Source organism: Pteropus vampyrus, unplaced genomic scaffold (assembly GCF_000151845.1).
Source record: "Pteropus vampyrus isolate Shadow unplaced genomic scaffold, Pvam_2.0 Scaffold23, whole genome shotgun sequence".
Classification (NCBI taxonomy): Eukaryota; Metazoa; Chordata; class Mammalia; order Chiroptera; family Pteropodidae; genus Pteropus; species Pteropus vampyrus.
The window spans coordinates 3,988,334-4,010,768 of record NW_011888804.1 but is presented as its reverse complement, the minus strand read 5'-3'; the positions used below and the strand labels follow the sequence as shown (position 1 = coordinate 4,010,768).

Here is a 22,435-nt window from a genome sequence, read left to right as displayed (position 1 = left end):
GAGGCTGGAGCATGTGGGCTGCCACCCCTTCCTGCGTGCCCCTGGAGGGAGGACACGCAGGCCCCTCCAGCCACAAGTCATCAGAAACTTTGGTTTTTGTTTGAGTTTCTGTCCTTGAGGAAGCTGCCCAGAACGGGAAACGGGGAGCGGCTTCCCAAGGGAGCAGAGGGGCTGGGGCTGGTGTCTGGGAGGAACGACTCCAACAGCAGGTAATGCCCAGATCTCGGGGGGCTGAAACCCCACAAGCTCCAGAGCCACTGGCAGGAATGATGCCAGGAGGGAGGAACCAGACAGGCCCCTCCTGCCCCACTGCGGGCTCTGGAACCTGATCCCTCGGGACGGGGCCCAGGGTGGGAGAGAGAGCAGCAGGGAGAACGGGGAGAGAAACACAGACAAGAGGTGACAGTCGCAGAGGGGGCACTCACCCACTTCGGGTGAGAGGGTCAGTTCTGGGCCCCATCAGGTCCCCTGCCCCACCCAGGAGGAGACACCAAGACGAGCGTGAACCTGGCAGACCCAGGTCCTGGCTTTCGGCACAGCAGGGGCAAAGGCCACGGAGGGAGTGGGCAGGAGGTCACTGTGGCAGCCGGCAGGGTGGCCCTGCTGTGTCAGCAGGCGCAGAAGGCAGCAGGGCGGAGACGGTGCCTCAGTCCCACCAGACCTCGATGGGCGAGAACTTCCAGAGGTCGGGCTGGCCCATGTGCAGCAGGCCGCTGAAGGGCGAGGTGCTCCACTGGAAAGGCGGCAGCTGGTCCCACGTGGGGCCACTGGCTGCCAGAAAGCGCAAGGCCTTGGCCAGCGCCGCGCTAGTCACCTGGGGGCCGGGGCAGAGCAGGCTGCTGAGTGGCCACCCGGGCTGGGCTCCAAGCTGACCCCACCCAGGGGGCCCTGGCACCCGCCCTAACTTGGACTCCAGCCACAGCTCCGTTCAGACCTTGCCCTGCCATCTGCACTGACTGTGGCCTTCACCCCATCCTCTCCCTGGCGAGGACGCTGACCACGCCCACCCGCAGGCCCTGGGGTGGGGCAGCACCTTCACATCGATGCCCCCATGGGAGCGCTGGCTCAGGGCCTGGAAGGGGTAGGAGCCGTTGGCTGGGTTGAGGTCAGAGCGGGCCGAGATGGCGTTTTCCCCGTTGGGCTGCGGGCTGCAGCTTTTGCACAGTGACAGCGGGTCGTGCAGGAAGTCATTGTACCTAGGTGCGGGAAGAGAGGGGCCACCAGTCATGCTGGGAAGCGGAGGCCAGGAAGGAGACGGCCACCTGCTCTCATGTGCCCGGACCCCTCCCACTGCTGGGGTCCCTCGCCCCCTCACCTCTGTCATCCCATCCTCGTCATTCGGACCTCCACCCGGGCATCCCTCCTTTGGGGCCCCCGTCCCAAGTCAGGCTAGAGACCCATCTTGTCCGCTTAAAGCACTTCTGGGGACGCATACAGTCCTGGTTACACATCCACATCAGCGTGAGTGCCTGATGGATTCCTACATCTCCACGGGACAGGGTGCCCCCTGAGGACAGTGAGGGACAGGCTTTGTGCCTTCATCTCCAGTACCAAGCACAGTGCCCAGCACAGGGTGGTCCGTCACTCAGCAGCGGCTCAGCATCCTTATGTGTACCATGCAGGTGGCAAAGGACTCGCGCTGAGCGAGGTCACGGCACTGCTGGGCCAGCTGTCACACACTGTCACCCTCCCCTGCCGGCCCCCGGGCTTCCTGTGAGGGTGACTGCGTCACAGCGAAGCACAAAGGGCGCCGCCTGTGAATCCGGGCTCACCGTCCCCCACGCACCTCATGAGCTGCATCATGGAGCCCACGTCCCGCACCAGCGACTGGTTCCGCTGGAAGATCTGGGCCCGGGGGCTCCCGTCGTAGGAGAACCAGTCCCCATACTGGGCCACCAGGTCCTGCATCCCACTGGCATTGAACACACTCTCAAAGGACCTGCCGGGGAGGAGGACGGTCACTCACGACCGCCACTGACCTCGCCTGGCCGTGGCCAGGGGCGCGCTGAAGCCCTGACGACAGTCGGGAGGGCGATAAAAACGCCTTTTGTTTGCGCTGGGGCATGGCTTGGGGGTGTAGCCAAGCTTGGGCTCCGGGGGTCCAAGAGACATGGCTTCACATGCTGCCCTCATCACTGACCAGCTATGGGACCCTGGGCAAGTTAGGCACTCTCCCAGGGCCTTGGTTTCATTGTCTGTGGCGTGGGAACGGGCGCTGTGGCGAGCATGTGCGGTGGTTGTAGGGTCAAATGACAGAACCCAGGGAAAGCACAGTCAGCGTCAGGTGATGGGGTGCAGGCCAGCTAAAGCAGAGCCCGCTGGGGAGCCACGCAGGGGTCAGTACCTGAGACGGGCCACCCCCATCACACTGCTGTGGGTACAGACTGGGTGGTCACACGGATGCTGATCTAAGCCCCACGACTGTACCCCAAACCTGCCAAGGGAGAGCTGAGCCAGGCGTGGAGCAGATACGGGACGGGGCGTGGGGGACACATACGGTATGTTGTAGCTGGCCCAGTAGGTCTTCTGGTAGAGCTCTGAAGTCTTGTCGGCCACTACCACCATGCCCCTGGGACCAGGAGAGATGTGGCGGGAGCAGTGAGAAGAGGGGCTCGTGTGGGCCCTGCCCTGCTCAAGGACCTCCGCTGGCTCCCACTGCCTGGAGGCAGACGACGGCCTGGAGCTCAGCCCCAGTCGGGGTGGCCTTCTCTCCCAACCTCGCCTCCCTTAGATCTTCCCGGCCTGTGCACATGTCAGCACACCTGCCGCGCACCTTTACCTGGGCAGTCCCCTCTGCCCGGGGCGCCCTGCCCCACCTTCCAGGGTACTCACGGGATCTGCTCCAGGATGGTGAGCACCCCGCTCCCAGGGCTGGGCCCGCCGGGGACGAACGCCTTGTAGTCCACAATCATCCACTGGTTGTTATACCTGCCGAGCCCGGGGAGGGAGGACTGAACAGACCCCGGGGCCACAGCCCCAGCAGCGCCCTGCCCCCAGCGCTCCACACAGCCAGGAATCACGGGGCACGGTGGCCTGGGGCTGTCTGGCCATCTGACTGTCACTCTGGTACTGCAGCTTGACCAGCTGTCCTCAAGCTCTTCTCCCATCGTGTGGTTGGCGTGCTCCAGAGGACTCTGGCCCCCTGCTGCTTACTGGGACAAAGGTCACCTCTGCCTGGCAGTCGAAGACCCTGTACTATCCAGGTCTGGTGTCTCTGATTCACAGGGTCCTCATCCGCCCATGTCCACCTCCTCGGATGGAACCTCCTCACTGTCCCCAGAGCTCAAGTTCCAAATTCTCTTTCTGTCCTTCCTCTGGGGACCTTTCCCTGGGTGGAGGAGCAGGTAAGGGAGGGGCAAATGCTTTCCCTCCCTGAGCCTCAGTTTCCCCATGTATAAAACAAGAGAGGGGACTCTAGGACTCCTTCCGACTCTACTGAAAATCTGTGAAAGGGCTCTGCCGAGGGTGTGGGGTGTGTGGCCCTGGTGCCACATTAGGTCTCCTTGGGTCTGAGGATTAGGGGGAGGTTGGTCCATTTCTTGGGTGGGGAGGCCACAGTGCCAGGAGCCCACTCACGTGCCACTGTTGAACGTCTTGAAGACATCCGCCCAGGTGGCCCCGTCCACGGCCAGGCGGTTGGCCAGGGTGTTGCGCAGCCACTCCATCACACAGCCCTCGGGCTTCACGTACTTCCACAGGTCCCGGTTCCTGTTGCCTATGGTGGTCTCCAGTGTCACCTGCGGGGGGCGCTGCGTTGAAGGGCCACCTGACGTACGGCCGGGCCTGCTGCCACCACTGGCAGAGTGCTGCTCTAGTCGCGGTTCATACAGTGACTATTTAAGTTTTGAAACTTCACATTCTGGTTCAAGTGCCTGGTCCTCGCCGGTCTCTTGCATGAGCATCGAGGGGGATTCATGATCATGCATCCAGCTTTGCCAGGGGGGAAGAGCCACTGAAGAGCCCAGGGCGCTGCTCCTAGGGACCCACGCCTCCCACCAGGTCGGTCAACTCTCCCCAGAGGCGGCAGCCCGTTTCTACCCCTTCCTCGTGGTTTCGCAGGGGAAACTGGGTGGCTTGAGGCTGTTAGCCTGGCAGACTATTATAATCTCAATAAACTCGTGGTCCTCCCGGGAAAAACATAGCATGACTATTAATGCCCCTTCATACTGAGTGGTAAACTGAGGCCCGAAGAAGCTAAGAGACTTTCCAAAGGTCATGGCCAGTAAGTAGATGGGCCAAGATTCGATCCCCAAACTTCCAGCTCTTAAATCAGTGCTCGTTCTCCTATAGCAGGATATTAGCATGCTTCTCCCTTTCTCATACAACGCTGGAAAACAGCTAAAAGACAGCGCTAGCCACAAACGTGATGTTCCCAAGAGGAATCTATCAAGCGAGCCTCCGAGAGGCCAAGCCCAGGCAGGAACAGCTCCTTCCACTCCCTCCCGCTGTCCTTTCCTTGTCACTCGACCGGCTGCTCTTAGCATCCGAAACCGTGGCCAGGAGTCAGACTAGCCCGGCCTCCAAAGCCCCCGGGAGCAGCTTCCTCTCTCTACGGCAGGGGAGTTTTTAACTCAGGGAGTCCGCGCGGGCTTGGATGGGGAAAACATTCTATCTTTAGTTCCACTGACATCCAACTGAAGTCCAGCCTCTCCTTCCGCTGTTAACGCAGGTGACATGCCACAGAGGCACTGGCGGTACCTGAGACCGCCGCTGACAGAAATCACAGATGTTTTCCCAACAGACGACAGGGTTGCATATATCGCAAAGCATCGTTTGTTCCTCGTTACTTCTAAATGATGGGAGGTGGCACACCTGCCACCAGAGCTTGTAATGTAATGTGCTAATAAAGCAGCACATGTATTTCAAGTCGACTTGTGCAGAATTTTGATAAACACATTTCGGTATAATTGGTTTCCTTTCTAATCCCACATATTTTGCTTTACGCACTTAAAAACATTCTGGGAAGAGGCTCACAGCTCCCCAGATGGCCACGGGGGTCTGGGAAACAAAACCAGTTCAGGACCCGGATGGAAGGTAAACTGTCCACCTGTAAATTTCGCTGTCCTCTCCATGGCTTCAATCCGCTGTCCCCACCCCAGAGTGCAGCACGGGGGTCCCGTTGGCCGCTGCCTGGTCTTCTCATGCCTCTTTCAACTTAAGGGGACCAAACCCCACACTCCCCTCTAAAAACTAATAGAAAAGAGCCCTTCCCCACTCCCCTTCCCCACTCCCCTCCCCCTCTCCCCAGGGAATTCGCGGTTTCTGCCCACGTATCTTTTTTAAAGCCATGTTTTTCCTTCTTTGCAGCGTTGCCCTGGCGATCACAGGGCTCACTGGCTCCACGACGGGTGCCAGGGACAGATTTCTAAACGAGTTTGGACCCCGGCCAGGAAAACCGATAAAAACATCATAAACAACATTTATTCAGAAGACCTGGCTAGATTAGAGGGGTTTTGTGGAAAGCAAGAGAGAGGGCAGTATTTTAGAGCAAGGTCGTGCGGGAGAGGGACAGTTTATCCTAAATACGTAAGAACAGAAGGAGGCCATTGAGGTCAAGGATATTACATAAGGGCCCCGAGACCAGGGATTTCTGAGGAGCTGCGTCGCAGTGCAGAGCCCCAGGCTGGCTGCAGGTTTTGGAGGCCTGGGAATCTGCATTTTATGCACCCCCCCCCCCCCACACACACACACACACAAACCCCACCGGCGTCCAAGCACCAGCACGGGAGAATGGGCCTTGTCCCTGGGATGGCGATGGGAGCCGTGCCCAACTGCCCACCCGGGGAGAAGCAGCCCCGGGAGAAAGAAAGGTGACACGGAGGGGGACTCACCAGCCCAGTGCCCAGGACGTAGAAGTCGTCACAGGAGAAGATGGTGCCGGGATAGGACGAGAAGACCAACTTGTTGCCAGGAGCCAGGGGAGAGTCCTCTGTGGGGAGGGCGTGCTGGGTTAGGGGGGTGCTGGTCACGCAAGCCCATGTGGGGCCCTGGCACCCCCACCCAACGAGCCTTGGGAGCCTGGGGAGCAGCAGGCCGCAGAGGATGCCCCCATGCCTGCTTTTCCATGTAGCCTACCACCTATTCGATGTGCGTGTGTGTGTGTGTGTGAAAGCGAATAGCAAAACACATATCTATTTTTGTAGTGCCTTTTCGGCTTTCCCTCTTCTTTTAAATTGCAAAGATCTATTGTAAAAATGATAACTCAGAGGATGATATCTAGAAGTCTAAGAGTGTGAGCTTTATTTGGGGGTAGGGAGAGTTTTCCACCAGCTTTACTGAGGTATAATTGACAAATAAAAATGGTCTATAAAAAAAAGTCTGTATTTAAGGTATTCGATGTGATGATTTGATACGTATATACATTGTGAAATGATGACCACAATCAAGCTAATTAACACATCTGTCACCTCATACAGTTTCCTTTCTGTGTGTGATGAGAACGCTTAAGATCTATTCTCTTAGCAGATTACAAGTATACAACACAGTATTGTTCATTATAGTCGCCCTGCTGTACATTAGATCTCTAGAACTTACTCGTCTTCTAACTGGAAGCTTGCACCCTTTGAATAATACCCGCCACCATTTCCCCTACCCCTCACCTGACAACCATCATCCTCCTCTCTGCTTCTATGAGTCTGACTTTTTTAGATTCCACATATAAAGTGAGATCACACAGTATTTGTCTTTCTGTCTCTGGCTTATTTCACTTAGCGTAATGTCCTCAAGGTCCACTCCTGTGGTTGCAAATGGCAGGACTTCCTTCCTTTTTTAAGGCTGAATAATATTCCATTGTGTGTGCATATGACATTTTCTTTATCCGTTCACCCACTGAGGGACACTTAGGCTGCTTCCACATCTCAGCTATTGTGAATAACGCTGCAACGAACATGGAAATGCAAATATCAACTCAAAATACTGATTTCATTTCTTTTAGATAAACACCCAGAAGTGGGAATGCGGGGTCATACGTGAGCACGAGCTTTGGGAAGAAGAGACCTAGGCAGAATTCCGGCCCAGCACCTTATTGTTTGGCCTATAGCAACTCACTTAGCCTCTCTGAGCCTCAGTTTCCTTATCTGCAAAATGGGTATGATAACCCCTCGTCTCCACGCGGGGCAATCATAAGGATTTAATTTACAAGACCGCAGAGGTAAAGAGCTTCTAGCACAACAGTGGGCATGCAGTAGACAGGCCTACCACCAAGAGTACCATAAAAAATAAAGAAAAGTATCGTATAACCAGAGCAGCACTTATCAGGTACAAGAGGTTCTGGGGTAGGGGTGAGGACACCTGAAGCTACTTCTAACCAACAAATAATTAGAAACAAAAAGCACAAAGTCACAACGAAACAGCTGAAGCCGGAAAGGCAAATAACATCGATGGCAGCTTTTGGGGGGCTGAAGGCAGAGTGAATTACGACTGATTTCTATTCCTTCTTTGGGCTCCATTACATTGTTAACATTCTACTGTGAACATGGATTACCTACGTAATTTGTTTTAATTATTAAAAATTAGCAGAGGGCCAAAAGGTCGAAATAACCCACACTCCCATCAATAGATGGACGGATAAACGAACTGTGGTCTATCCATACAATGGAATATTACTCAGCCATAAAAAGGAATAAAGCACTGACATAGCATGGATAAGCCTTGAAAATATGATGCTCAGTAAAAGGAGCCACGCATAATAAAACTACCGTGTGACTCCATTTACACGACATGCCCAGAATATGCAAATTGCCAGGGGCTGGGCGAGGGGGAATGGGGACTGATTACTTAATGGGGACAGGTTTCTTTTTGGGGTGATGACCACGCTCTGGAAAACGATAAAAGTGGAGGTTGTACAACATTGTGGATGTACTAAACGTCACTGAATCTTTCACTTGAAAAGGGTTAATTATATGTCATGTGAATTTCATCTCAATAAAGTAAGTAAATAAAAATAAGACTACAACCAGAAAAAATTGTAAATGAATGCAGGTTTATATGAAGTTCTAAAACAGGCAAAACTAACCTAAATGGGAAGGAAATCGAAGAGTGGTTGCCTGGGGGACGAGGGGGTTTGTGGAGATGAAAGCAAAGGGCAGAGGGAGCTTTCTGGGGTGATGGCGATGTTCTCTACCTTTACTGAGTTTCATGACTGCACATGTTTGTCCAAACCCATCAAATTATACACGCTAAAACGTGTATGTAAGCTATCCATCAATAAAGCTAATAAACAGTCTAGGATGTCATTTCTCACCTGTCAGAATGGCAAAAATTGAAATGAACAACAACATCCAGTGCTGGCAAATTTGTGGCGACAGCTGACACCCTTGCGTACTGGTAGCAGGAGTGTAAATTGGCTCAATCAATTTTAGAGGCAATTTGGCTACATCTATCTAGAGACTAAAATTTTAATTACACCCATCTTTTAACCCGGCATTTCTACTAGGAAGCATCTCTGAGGGCCCTGTTGCTTGCTGGAAATGGCCCAAATCCTCGACTGGGAATGAGTTAAATTTTAATATCCAGCTGTTAAAAAGTGGACAGAACATGGCAATATCGAGAACTCTCCAAAGCCGGCTTGTTGAGCAAAAGGAGCAAGTTGCAAACAACCCAGGTGGTATGATCTATGTTTTTTCAAAAACCCAGAAAACAAATGTTTTAGGGCCGTGAAGCTATCTGTATAATACTGTAATGGTGAATATATGTCATTGTGCGTTTGTCGAAATCCATAAAACTCTACTACACGGAGAGTGAACTTGAATGTAAACTCTGGACTTCTCGGCTGATATCTAACGCCTCGATGTTGGTTCACCAATTGTGACAAAGGTATCACACTAATGCAAGATGTGAGTAACAGGGGAAAGTGAGAGGGGGGTACATGGGAACTCCGTACCAACTACTCAATTCACCTGTACCCCTAAAGCTTTTCTAAAAGATAAGGTCTGTCAATAATTTAATTTGGTTTAATTTAATTTTTTTAGGTGAGGCAACCCTTGGTTGACATCACAGATTGCAAGGAACTTGTCAGCTTACAGTCCCTTATTTTTTTTATTTTTTTATTTTTTACTCCCACAGCACCTGGTTTTCCTAGGTGGTCTCCTATCCAAGTACTAACCAGGCTCGAACCTGCTTAGTTTCCGAAATCAGACGGGATCGGGCTTGAAGGTCTGTTCATTTTAAAGAGGTCTTTCTATACACATGTAAATGCATCCAAAAAATTCTAGATGGAGCCAGATCAAAATGGCAGTGGTTTCCTCTGAGGAGAAGTCTGGAATTTAGAAGGGTGTCAAGGGAGATGTATTTCTTCACCTGTTGCTGGAATTTGTGGCAATGAGTATGTATTCATGTATTACTAGTATAATAAAAATAAACGAAAACAAATGAAAAATTGAGAAACATTTTTTAAAAGTCTAGGAAACAAAACATAACCAAACATTCAGAGAAATGATCTCTTGCGGGTTGTGGGATGTTCGAGTGATTTTCGTCGTGTGCATATGTTTTGCTGTTATTTTCCAATTTTCTATAACATTTGTGTATGACTTCTGCAGGTTTTCAAAAAGATATTGAAGTGTTAATAGATATACAGCATTGAGGATGATAAATCTACGTATGGACAACAGCATGGATAACTTACAGAAGACACACACGGGCACATTTGGCACGTTTCCATTTACATACCATTCAAAATCAGACAGACCTAATCTGTGTACACTTTTCCATATTAACGTCAATTCAGAAGTTTACTTAGATTTAAATTAATGGGCATTAGGTTGTCTCCAAACCAGTACTGCAGGCGACATCCTTGGTCACACTCCCTGTGCAGAAACTGAAACGTTTCTGTAGAGACAGATCTGAGCCAGAGAATTACTGGGTCCTAAGAGTGACAGATTTTGAAGTTTATTAGGTGCGGGCTGGGTCCCTATTCTAAGTGGTTGTGCCAACTTCTGCTCCCATTAGCATTCAGTGAAAGTATTCATTTCCCCACCCTCTCGTCATCTCCTGGCGACATTAAGTTTTTAAGTTTGGCCAAAAAGGAGGTCCTGCAAATATTTGGCAACGGCTACTTCTGGGGTTGACACCGGGGATAGGAATTGGGGGGAGGCAATATGGGGTATCTGGGCCTTAGCTGCAAAGATTTTACATTTGACAGGAAGAGTGCATGCCTGCATTACTCACGTAGCTGACTATTTGCAAAAATGGCTGTCATTCTGTACGTGCTTGCATCCACACCACTGCAAAGTGCCTCTGCGGTTCTTCGCCTCATTGACTGGGTCTATTTCCCCTTCTCTCAAATTTGAGCTGGTCACCTGACTTGTTCTGAGCATCAGAATGTTGTGCCAGTTTAAACTAGCCCTCACGATACCTTCCGCATTTCCCTGCCCAGATGTCACACGAACAAGCCTGCTCTAGCCTACTGGAGGACGAAAGACCCTGAAGCCCACCTGTCCAACTCCCACGCATGGGAATGAGACCATGCTAGGTCAGCCAGCTCACCCCAGCTGACCACAGAAGCATCAGTGATCCAGCCAAGATCAGCCAGGCCTCGCCCAGGACAACAAAACCACCCAGGTGACCCCTAGACATGTGAACAAAAACAAATGGTTGTGTTGTGTTTTAAGGTTTTGTTGTTTTAAATGTGGGGGTGATTTGTTATGTGGCATTAGTCAACTGATATACCTTGTAAAAAAAAAAAACTAAAAGGAAATGAACATGTTAAAAATTAGACGAGCTGTTAAAATAGCCTTCAGTCACTGTGGTGTGCATGGGGCCAAGGCCACATCTCCTAGCACCCTGCCCTCTGCGCCCACGCCCACGCCCACGCTCACGCACAGACACACCCACACCCACCCACCTTGGGGGCCTTGCCGGAACTGGAATGAGTACTTCTTGATGACACGCAGCATGTTCTGGTAGGAGTTCCAGGTGTTGTGGGCGACCAGGAGGTCACCGTGGCCAGGCAGCAGCTTGATGAGGGCAGAGCAGGAGCCAGCACCCAGGGTATGCCTGGTCTTGGTCTTGTTCAGGGCCAGCTCCAGGTCTTCCAGGTCCCCAGAGATCTGCAACAGGCTGAGGAGGGCCAGGGCGCCAGACGGTTACGCCTGCCCTAAGTGCTGTCACAGACCCATTTCACGGAGGAGGAAGCTGAGGCTCTGAGTGGCTGGGTGACCATTCGGAGACCATGTAGCCCCAAAGTGGCAGAGCCAGTGCTGGAACTCAGGTCTGTCTGCCTACGAGGTGTGTGGTCCTTTCCCCTACCCTGTCCACTCTGGGGGTGGCACTTACAGGAACCCCAAGGGTTTGATGGTGAACTTCCCAGTTGGAAAGGTCACACTGCCTTCATAGCTGTCCTCTAGGCCTTTCAGCTGCAGGAGGGTCAGCCGCACCTGGGGAGGGGGCAGAGGGCAGCGGGCAGAGGGAGGGTGAGGCCTCTCCCCCAGGCTCACACCTTCTCCTACAGTGGGAAGGGCTCTGGCCTGGGGATCCAGACAGAGCAGGAAAGGCACAGGTGTACCCTCCAGGCTCCAGCCAGCCTTGACCACCTCTTAACCATCACCACCCTCCATGCCAAGCACCCTCCTGCCTTCAATTAATTAACTGTGTGTCCCTGCCCTGTACCAACCCCCATGCTACTCCTACTTAAAAGCCCAGCTCAAAGCCCCCTCCTCCAGGAAGCCTCCCAGTCTGCCCTGGCACACTGTTGACAGTTCTCCGTTCTGAGTTTAGCTACTGGCTATGCTGCTGCCTCAGGGCACCTGTCTCATACTGCTGACTTCTCCCCATTGTTATTGTCATCGTTCTATAACCATGGAGTATCATCACTGTGTCCCCCACAGGGCCTTGGCCTGTGCTGGGCATACCCCAGGCACTTAGCACCTACAAGATGGATGGATGGATGGATGGATGGATGGATGGATGGATGGATGGATGGGTGGATGGATGGATGGGTGGGTGGGTGAATGGATGGGTAGATGAATGGGTGGATAGATGAATGGGTGGTTGGGTGGGTGGATGGATGGACGGGAAGGAGGAAGAGCCTGTTCCAGCAAGGATATGAGTAGGAGGCGGGTGGGTGCACAGTGAGAAATTCTGAGGGAAAGGTGCACGCCTGGTCTAGGCGAGTGGAGGTGCTAACGGATACTGACAGCCGTTTTCCAGAGACCACCTGTGGTGTGTACTTCACAGTTGAACTCTTGAGGTGTTCTGGGGAATCCATAAATACATGACTTTATCAATGACCTGGCCAGCAGCCCAAAGGCAGAGCGCCTGCCTGGGTCTCTCTGTTAGCAGCCAGCTAATCGGCAATTCACACGAGCAACGGAAAACAAGTCATTGTCCCCAAACGTTCTAGGTTTTCTAGTTTTCTTTTTCTTTATAAAGACTATTTTCACCTGCATCAGATATAATCAATCAAGCAAGCCATCTCCCTTGTATGTAAGTAAAACAACATGCTAACAATGAATGACGTGTCTACGGAGATCCTCTGACAGCAGGAGGGCAGAATGGGTTGGAGAAAGAGCTAGGCTAGGATGGACAGCTGGCGTTCCATCAAGTGGATGGATAGAAGGGAGGACAGAGGGCGATTGGACAGACGGATGAATGACAGGTCAGCTAGAAAGGGTGGAGATAATGGACACACCAAAGGGCTGGCCAGGAGGGGCGAGAGACAAGTGAGTCACCAGCTGGAAGAGCAGCAGCCACAGCGGTGGCAGGCCCCCACAGCAGACCCAAGCCGCCACCCCATCCCACTGAGCATGGCGGCTGCCCCCACCTGGTGCCAGTAAGCAGAGTCCTTGTTCAACTCCATCTCCTCCTGCATCCACTCCAGGTTGGCCTCCAGGAAGCTCTTGAGCTTCTCGCAGTAACCGACTTCGTACTCGAAGGGGCCGCAGTAATTCACCACCGTGTTCATCCAGTGCATATAGATGAGCTGTGGGGTGGGCGAGGTGGGCGACGGCAGGGCGGCGAGCTGCTCGCTGCTCTGAGGACCCCACTGGCTCCCCACTTGGGCTCAGGGTCCTCTCCCCTATCCAGGTCTCCAAAGAGCTGGCACCTTGGTGTGGCCACCTCTGCGCCTTTGCCCACGCTGCTGGTTCCTCCTCCTATAGGCCCTTCTCATCCATCCAGCTCTTACCCCCAACAGAGCCCAACGCCTCTGGGCACCCCCCTCCTTTGAAAGCCTTTAGCACTCAAAATCTGTCCTAGACTACATCTCCCCTCTTCTTGGGGATCCCCAATCTATATATGTATTCAGTTGGTCAGTCAACACAACATGAGCCTGGCCCAGTGTCTGACCATCTCCCCAGACACTGAGGTCCCAGGAAGGCATCCAAAACTGCAAGCAGGTGTCAGAATGAGGACTGTGGGTTTCATAAAAGGCTGCCACACTGTGCGCTGTCCTCTGCGACGTGCGCTTTCCCCCTCACCATCATGCATCCGTTTCATCCACGTTGCTCATTCGTTTTCACTCTACTGTACTGCGCTGTGTGACTCTACATCTGGCTACCCACTCACCCACTGGTGGCATTTGGGTGTCCCCGCCTTGGGGTTGCTTTAAACACCTCACACACACCATAAGCACACACCTATGAAGAGGGGCCTCGAGGTCCCAAGGCATGTGTGTGTTCAACTCTACGAGCTGATACCAAGTTATTTTCCAAAGTGGGTGTCACACCTCCACCCATGGTGTAGGAGCCTGGCTGTCACACCATAGCCTCCCCTAGTTCTGATATTGTCCGACTTCTGAAATGTATGATTATCACTTTTATAAAGCCCCAAATCAAGTAAAGCATAGTAACAGGTTGTTTAAGGATTCATCACATGTACTAAAACTAACTTAACAAAAGTAAGGGAGTTGAAATAACTCAAATGTCCATCCACTAATGAGTGGATAAACAGCATATCCATACAATGGAATATCATTTGGCCGTAAAAAGGAATGCAGTGCCAACACACGTCACAACAGGGATGAACCCTAAAAACATGATGTTAAGTGAAAGAAGCTAGTCACAAAAGACCAGATACTGTAGGATTCCGTTTATATAAAATGTCAAGAATAACCAAACCTATAGAGACAGAAAGTACATTTACAGCTGCCAGGAGCTGGGGTGAGGAGAGAAAAGGGAGGTGACTACTAATGGGTACGGGGTTTCTTCCTGGGGCGATGAGAATGTTCTGGAATTACATAGTGGTGATGACTGCACAACCTTACGAAGAGACTAAAAAAAACACTAAATTGTGTATCTTTAAATGGTGGGTTTTATGGCATATGAATTATATCTCAATATAAAATGACCGAATGAATATACATAAGGGAATGTGGGGCACCCCATTTAGGGTGGTGGGTGCCTCTGCGGGGAGGGAAGCCAGGGGTTAGGGCTGGGAGGGGACTTCGATGGTACCAGCAACACCGTAGGGTTTAGTTTGGGTGTTCGTTTCTAATTATGCTCCATTGGACTATGTTGCATATTTTTTATACTCATCAAATAGTACCTCATGTTAATTTTTAATGAATGCGTGTGAGCCTTTTCTCTCCAACTGGATGGAGGGCTGGAGGCAGGGGGCCCACTCTGCAATACCTCAGAACCCTCCAAAGCTCCCTGGGGAACACGTCTGGTGGGGTAGGGGAGACAGGAGCCCTAGGTTCTTCCATCTGGCCCTTACCTCCTCAGACACGGCAGCCTCCACCACGCCCGCAGCATAGGCCTGCAGGCTGTCGCTGTAGTGGCCATTGGTGTGCAGCTCCAGAAAGGCCCACCTGGAGAGGGAGGAGAGGGGACACCTGGTCAGTGCAGAGACAGGCGTGAAACTGGCCCACAGCCTGACGCACAGCCACTTCCAGTGTTAAACCATAAAAAACAACACGGTGATGCACTGCCTTTCACGTGACTGTCTGTCTTTGTGCACTTGTCAGGCTAAACCCCTAAAAGGAGAAACGCTGGGTCAAAATGGCTTTAATTTTATAGACACTGACAAACGGCCTCCCCGCAAGAGCTGCACTAACCTTCGTTCCCACCCCCACAATGACACCAGCTCCCATCTACGGAGGTCCTCCTCTGTGCCAGGCACTGTTTTGCACACTTTCTCATCTGTCAGCTCTTTAATCCTCTGGACGATCCTACAATCCTGCAAGGCAGGCGCGGGCATTGTCTCCGTCATGCAGGAGAGGCGGCAGTTAAAGCGCGGAGTTATGTAACTGCTGCGGGAGAGCGTATGGCTGTCCCCTCTCCCCATATCCGTGCCCTTTGCTGAGTCACTTTACAGTCCCTCCACGAATGGCCAAGTGTCCTTCCCTGCTCCTTTGATCTGGGCTCAGTCATGTCATTTCACTTGCCTTGGCCATCTGGAGGAATGTGGGTGGAAGTGACTGTGTGCCAGTTATAACATTAACTTTCAAGAGGCCACCTCTGTTTCTCCTTGCCCACTTGGGCCTCTGCTATTGCTATGATAAGATGCCCTGGCCAGCCCACCGGCCCTAGAAATATAAGAGACATGTGGAGTGGACCAGGTCTGCAGAGCTGCCCCGGCTACCCCAGGACCCATGAGGATAAATGGTTGTTGTTTTAAGCCACGGGGTTTGCGGGGTGATTTGTTACACAGCACTGTTGCCCAATACTAGCTGATACACTTGCCGAAGAGCAGAAGTAGCAAAGAGGGGAGCCTGGGTTCAATTCCAGGCAGGCTGGCCCCCACGCCTGTGAGGCAGAGCTTCTTAGACTCTGATGTGCATCCACGTCACTTGAAGATCTTGTTCGGAAGCCAGTTCCAGTCAGGACGTCTGGGGTATGGCCCGAGACTATTTCTACCTGCTGGTCCTGTCTGCCCACTCCTTTGCTTAAAATGATTCCTATCAGTCTTTTTCATCTTTCCTAAGGAGATAGATGAAAAATTCAATCATGTTGTTTTAACTATAGTCTTTTAATTAGTTAAGTTACATATATTTTCTTATTCTTATTGGTCATTTATAGTTTTTGGTTCCTGTCCTTTACTCATTTCTCTCTAGTGTGTTTTTTTAAACCTTTTCTTGTTGCTTGGTGAAACTGTCTATATACGTATTAGCCTTTGGCTTGTCACTAATATTGAAAAGATATTTGCATTTTAATTTATCTTTGCTTTTGTTTTTGCCATATAGAGGTTTTCATTTTTGTACAGCTAATCTGTCAATCTGTTCCTTTAGGTTCTATGAAGAAAATGAGGGCAATAGGACACTCATGGGAACTTGAAGAGGCCACAAGACAAGGGAGAGCCAGGCACGGCCAGGGCTATCTCATGGGAAGTTAGCTGAAATGCCACCACAGAGCTCCAGGACAAGAATAGCTCTGCCCTAGAGGCAACTCTGGAGGGGAAAAACTATAAACACAACCACAAGCAATACTTCCGGCAAGCAAGCCTCTGAGTGCTTACTGGGTGCCAGACGCTGAGGGTATATGAGGAGGAATGGCATTCAGTCCTGGCCTTCAAAAGCCAACGTCGGGGTGAGGGGGTGTTACTGACACGCAAACAGATGATGACATAACAGGGTAACGGCTATGGTGAGAAAAGGAATAAAATGCCAAGGGGGTGTCCTGAAGAGGTACACTCCTGCTGCTGAGTAAAATCTAGAAAGACCGGGGAGCTTACAGCTGCTTTGGGTTTTGAAGTTTAAGTAGGAGCTTTCTAGGGAAGCGGCAGAGAAAAAGGAAAGTAAAACAAGGAAGCCTGAACTGTGAAAGTTCCAAGGCAAAGAACCCTGGGGCCAATGAGATGTGGGGATTGATAATGAGCATCCCCCACCATGGTGGCTAATGACAGCCCCCAGGCATGTGCTAAGCACATCACAAGTTTATTTCTCTCTCTAAATTCTCCCAAGACTCTGACATGAGTTTTATTCTCCTGACTTTACAGATGTGGGAACACAGGGAGGCTCAGAGAGGTGAAGTCACTTGCCCAAGGTCACACAGCAAGTAAGCGGCAGAGCTTAGACTAAGATTCCAGAGCAAGTGCTCTGAGCCTCTAACTCAGCTGAGTTTTGTGGGGTTTTTTGGTGGTGGGGAAGGTTAGTTCTTATTAAAGGAAGATGAGAGCCATGAACTTCAGGATAAAGACTCTCATAAAATCATATATATAGGGACAGAGAAGCACAAGAGACTAGAATGAATGTTTAAATTTCCATACATTTCCAGGAGAGTGGAGTACAAAGAGCATCTGGGTGTGTGGGTCCCCCGGACTTTGTTTGAATGGCCAGGTCTCTCTCCTATCAGCTGTGTATCTCTGGGCAAACTGCTTGACCTCTCTGGGCCTCAGTTTCTCTAAAGTGGGGCTAGCGAGTCCCACTTCAGAGGGTTGCTATGGCGTTTGCCCGGAGACAACACACATTCCACGCCCCCTAAGTATCTGTCTCATTGAGAATCTCTGAGGGGAGTTAGGGAAGACCAGCAAGTTTGGTGATGGGAGGAAGATTATAACAGGGCCCCAGATGAGACCCACCCCATGATAAAAAAAAAAAAATAAATAAAAATAAAAAATAGCAGGGCTCGAGGGACACCAAACACAAACTACATGAAACCGAAAAGGCTGGTAAGACAGTTTTAAACGAGGCCAGCAGCCTCTCTCCAGTCCATTCCTAGTAAACAGCTGCTCCTGCAAGGGGTGCCTGGGCTCAGTCAAGGCCACGGGCTGAGGCCCTGGAGACAGGCAGCGTTTAGGAACCCATCCTGTGACCAGGTGCTCACAGAGCCCTCAGAGATGGCTGTGAGGGGCCTCGTTTATAGCAGTTTTCACCATAGCCCAGGGCAACTGGACCCTCCCAAAGAGTCTGTCATCAGGAAGCTGACAGGATAATCGAGCCAAACATTCAATGGGTTTCTAGAATGCCAGGTGCTGACAAGGTGTCAGAGACAAAGAAACAAAGTTGTTTTGTTTTCTGAAAAAGGATTAGCGACAAACGGCAGTGTGGATAAGAAAAAGGGGGTTCTACGGAAAGTAACCTCACAGAGTGCTTTGATCATTAATTCCCAACGGGGCAGCTCACGGTGAGTAGTCATGCCCCGGCATGCAACTTTTTAGTAAAAGGTTTATCTTTGCCTTAACTAAGCCCTGACTGTTATGTCTGTGCATCTAGGTTAACATACCTTTGAAATAATCACCGTCGAGAGAGTACAGAATCTTGTCAACTATCCCGTAATCGGATCCCAACCTTGCCTTTTCCCACCGCCAGGTAATCAGATGCATAAAAGACGCTGCAAATCTGTTACACTCAGGAGCGTCTGATACCTTGCTCCTTGGCACGTGTCCTCACTTTGGCTCTTATAAAAATTCTCTACGGGTTTAGACATGTCTTACGTTAACAGTAGACACAGATAACCCCGTGTATAAAAGCATTACACAGACATATATATACCTATACACATGCGTGTGTATGTATGTTTAGGCCTCTTTATGCACAGAACATTCTGGAAGAAAGAGCTAACAGTGGTTATATACGGAAAGAAAAAATTGGGGGGAGGGTTTGAGTTTTATCTCCTGCATCCCATCCCACATTTTGAAACTGCGAGAACTTTTGCCAGGAAAAGTTAATTACTTTCCTAATAATTATAAAAGTTTAAAGAAGTGCAGCATGACTGGGCAGGAAGGAGAGGATGAGTGGAAAGTGAATTCCCCCCCGCCCCACCCCCCTTCCCCCAGGTTTTGCCGGGCCCCGTTTCCCCAATTTTGGCTTTATTCCTTTCTTTGTTTCGGGGGGGTAACCTTATTCCAAAGGGCCCCTGGGGTGACTGAATTTAGATGACTTTTATTCATTTTGCCTGAGTCCTCAGAAAACCCTGCTTGGGGAGGTTCCCAGTTGTGAGGTTTTGCTCCCAGCTCCCCGCCCCCACCCCCAGGTTAATCTCTGAAGATCTTTCTGTTGCCTCAGGCCCTAAACCCTAATAGGATTTCTTCTGACCCTGCAAGGTCTTCGCCATCCTCAGCGCCACTGCCACCTGCAGTAAGTGTCCCAGAGCTCAGTGAGTAAACCTGAGACTCTGCCTCATAGTCCACACCTTGACCTTCCAGGCTCAGCTCCTCATCTGTAAAATGGGAAGGCCTGGACGTCGGCAGCTGTGCTGGTGGCCTGCTCTGAGAAACTCTACCTCAGCTCCTGGGAAAAACACAGATGAGAGCGTGTTCCTAAAGCTAAATGTGCCCGTTAAAGACTAATCTTTATTCAGAGATTGTGTGCTTTCTGCTTGTTTGGTTCTGAAACAGCTGATTCCTTACGAGATAAAACATAAAAGGGAAAGAAGTTAATAAACATAGTTCTGCTTTGTTTTCAGTGCGCTTGCTTGACAAAGACAAAAAGTTGGCAGCACTGGATCTGTTAACCCAATCTTTTTTATGGCAGGAGCGGCTAACCTTTCTGAGCTGACTCTAGGGTCTAATCAAGAGGCCACATTTGGGAAAAGCCAGGCCATTCATGTGCAATGGGCAGGAATCACCACCCCGCTTGGGTGTACGGCATTCCCCTGACACCCTCACTAGGTGGAGGGCCCACCCTATCTGTGGCTATCACTCCTCTCTCACTTTTGAGGGCATGTTTATCTTTTGTGACTTTTCTGAGACATACCTGGAGGCATTTCTGATCCCCAGGCACTAAATCCTAAATGCTCCCGGGCTGGCTGGGGAATGTTGGCCCGAGGTCAGATACAGCACCACTGAAAGAGGAGAGATTATGGGGAAAGTGGACGCGGAATTTCTCTCAGGATCCCCAGTGGCGAAATCTAGGGACCAGGGAAAAAAAAGGGATCCCCATTCTAGGTGAAGAGTCAAATGCCTGGTCTCCACCCTTCAAAAACTGAGGCGATTACCCACGAATCAGAGGTTCTGCTGACCAGAGGCCGGCACACCCACGTGGCTTTCTTTCATCTTACCCCTGAGTTCTCAAGAAAGTGTCTTCGAGGGCCTCAGTTTCTCTGCTTATAAAACGGGGACTTCCGATACAGTTTTCCTTACATCATAGCCCCAAGTGCTGTCGGACTCAGAGGAAAAGGGGCATGTGAGTCTGAGAGGACAGAACGAGAGACCAGACAGAAAAGGTGCTGGAAAGGTGAAGGGAGTGAGTGAAGCGTGAAAGAGACCTGGGCTCGCTTCTCCAACTTCCTCGCCTGTAAAAGGGGCAGAGAACACCTATACCCGCTCCCTTCTCTTGACTCATTCCTTCCTTCGGTAAATACACAGAAGTGCTTTCTGTGATCCCACTGATTTCCCTTCAAGCCCTACCTTCGGGTGAGGAAAACAAGCTGAGAGAGGTGAAGTGATTTGCCCAAGGCCAGGGCGGTGGAGCTGGGCCTGGAAGAGCTTTGAACCAGTAGAACCAAGGAAGCCCTCCCTCCACTTTCGTTTTCTCTAACTGAGAGCTAGGCGGCCTGGGGGGCCTCCTGCAGCCACAGCCCTGTCTGTCCCCAGGCTGGGCCTCACCTCTGTGTCTTCTCCTCTAGCTGGCATCCAAGCAGAGCTCTATCATGCCCTCTTGGCTCTGCTAAGTAGGGCCAAAACATGTGAGTCAGCAGAGAATAGGTCACCAGATTCCAGAGTCACGGAGCCACAGAGCTCTTGGTTCCCTCCCGAGATGCCAGCTGACTCTATGACCTCTTCTCCTTGGGAGGCAACCCAGATTAGCTCTACCCGGCTCCTGTGTCTACAGCAAGTCCTCTCCCCCAAATCGCCCTTCTGTCTGTCTATCTGATACCCTCCCAAGTGCCACAGAGCACCAGAATGAGGGTGTCCTCAGTGTCCATGTCTCCCCAACACCTGCAGGAATTAATGCACGCCAGCAAAATGGATGCGGGCAGCAGTGGGAGGAGGCCATGCCTGCTGGAGGGGGCTGTGTAGTCTCAGCACTGGGATGAGCCCAGGATGGGATGGGAGCTGGGGACTCAGTTCTCTAAGATCCCCAGCAAAGCCGGGTCCAGGGCCTGGGCCCTGCTGACAAGGTTTTGAAGCAGAATTGTCCTCACTCCCACTGACTCAGGTTTCCCTTCTGGCACTGTCTCCTCAATGGATCGGGACCCCACCTGCTTATCTCTGTGTCTCCAAGGCCAAGCACGCCAGGTGAGTGAACGAATGAATGAATGGGCCTGAGCTCTGGTACAAGGCCTGAGAGGGGCATCACCCAGCCTCCCAGCCAAAGCACATCCTCAAAATCCAGGAGAAATGGGAGCCCAGACTGGCAGAGGAGTTAAGTGAGTCACACATCAGAATGACAGTCCCGCTGATAAGGACAGTAATCATGACTGTCCAGGATGGAGCACTTGGCTCTATACTAAGTATCTGGCCAAGCAACTGTCCCCTGAACCCGGAGAGAAAAAGGAGGGGAGGAGCAGAACTCAGGCAATGCTACTATCTGGGTCTATGTGAATTTAGGGAACCTCTGTTTTCTGGCTGGTCTGGAACCCAGGCTCAATTGTGCTGCCCTGATTCTGGAACCCAGGCAAGGGGCTGGTATAATCAAGGAAGTTAAAAGTTAAGTCTACTAGAGAGCTCACCACCCTACAGACCCAAGTGCAGGGAAGTGAACTATGAGGAAGGGAAGTTGGCCTCTGTGGGAATAGGCGTTATTGTATCACCCATCAGCCATGGACTGGATCCAGAGGAAGCCACTATGGCCCTGATGACCAGAAACTGGCCTCTAGGGGGAGACAGAGGTAGTGACCCCAGAGTGAAGGCGAGGGGACTGGCTCCCATGAGTTGAGAAGATGCATTAGCTTCCACCCAACCTGGGACCTGGTCTAGATGTTGGTACTGCATCCTCAGATGAGAGAAACTGACCCCCAGGGAGACAGGGACACTGACACCAGCAAGAGGCTGGTCCTAGGGACAGACAAGGCCTGGAGCCCACACACCTCCCTCTTCGGCTAGTTCGGCGCGGTATCGGGCCAACCCTTACCCGGTCTCGTGAATGGCGTTGGTGAGATTGGCCCAAGCCACAGCGTCAGGATGGCGGCCATCCACCAGACGCAGCTGGCCCGTCTGGGGGTCCAGGAGCACCGAGCGGCTGCGGGAGGCGGGTGAGACCGGCCCTTCTGACCCCCAGCGGCTCCCCGGGGTCTGGATTGCGCTGGTCCGGCCGCTCAGGAACAGCCCGGCCAGCGGAGCCAGCACCAGGGTCAGCTCCAGCGTCCGCGTCAGAGCTCCGGCCAGGCGGCCTCCAGGGGAGCGGTCCATCGGGGCCACCATCACAGCCCGGAGCAGGGAGCCGCAGCCGGGCTCACGTGACTGCGCTCTGCCTCAGAGGGCTGGGAGACCGCGAGCCGCGGGAAAGGGGCGGGACTTGGGCCGAGCTCTTCCGGGGTGGGCGGGGCCCGGATGAGGGACGTAGGGGGCGGGGCCCATCTTAAAGAGCCCTGGCACCCTGTCCGCCTCCTAAAATCCCGCGTAGCGCACTTCCCCTCAACTTTTTGTTTTCAAACCTCGAGAAAGGTTGCAAGGAGTAAAC

At 51.8% G+C, this 22,435-nt stretch overlaps 1 protein-coding gene across 2 annotated transcripts; it reads right to left on the bottom strand.

The window, feature by feature from the left end:
• Positions 1 to 93: 93 nt before the first annotated feature.
• On the bottom strand, positions 94 to 22,242 carry PLBD2 (phospholipase B domain containing 2). 2 transcript variants are annotated; one of them, XM_011355829.2, is made up of 12 exons: positions 21,887 to 22,242; positions 14,650 to 14,743; positions 12,758 to 12,916; positions 11,272 to 11,372; positions 10,841 to 11,055; positions 5,832 to 5,929; positions 3,577 to 3,737; positions 2,833 to 2,928; positions 2,498 to 2,569; positions 1,787 to 1,939; positions 1,034 to 1,196; positions 94 to 814 (listed from the first exon to the last, which is right to left on the bottom strand). In XM_011355829.2, exons 1-12 carry the CDS (start codon positions 22,174 to 22,176, stop codon positions 647 to 649), a joined length of 1,770 nt encoding a protein of 589 aa, XP_011354131.1. In that variant the 5' UTR covers positions 22,177 to 22,242; the 3' UTR covers positions 94 to 646. The 2 variants fall into 2 exon arrangements, with proteins under 2 accessions (XP_011354131.1, XP_023384011.1); XM_023528243.1 differs by lacking the exon at positions 1,787 to 1,939.
• Between the last annotated feature and the right edge of the window lie 193 nt (positions 22,243 to 22,435).

Coding starts and splice junctions, on each gene's coding strand:
- PLBD2 (XM_011355829.2), bottom strand. CDS start 22,176: ATGGTGGCCCCGATGGACCGCTCCCCTGGAGGCCGCCTGGCCGGAGCT. Junction 14,744..21,886: donor AACGCCATTCACGAGACCGG/GTAAGGGTTGGC, acceptor CTCCCTCTCCAG/GTGGGCCTTTCTGGAGCTGC. Junction 11,056..11,271: donor ATCAAACCCTTGGGGTTCCT/GTAAGTGCCACC, acceptor GGCCCTCCTCAG/CCTGTTGCAGATCTCTGGGG.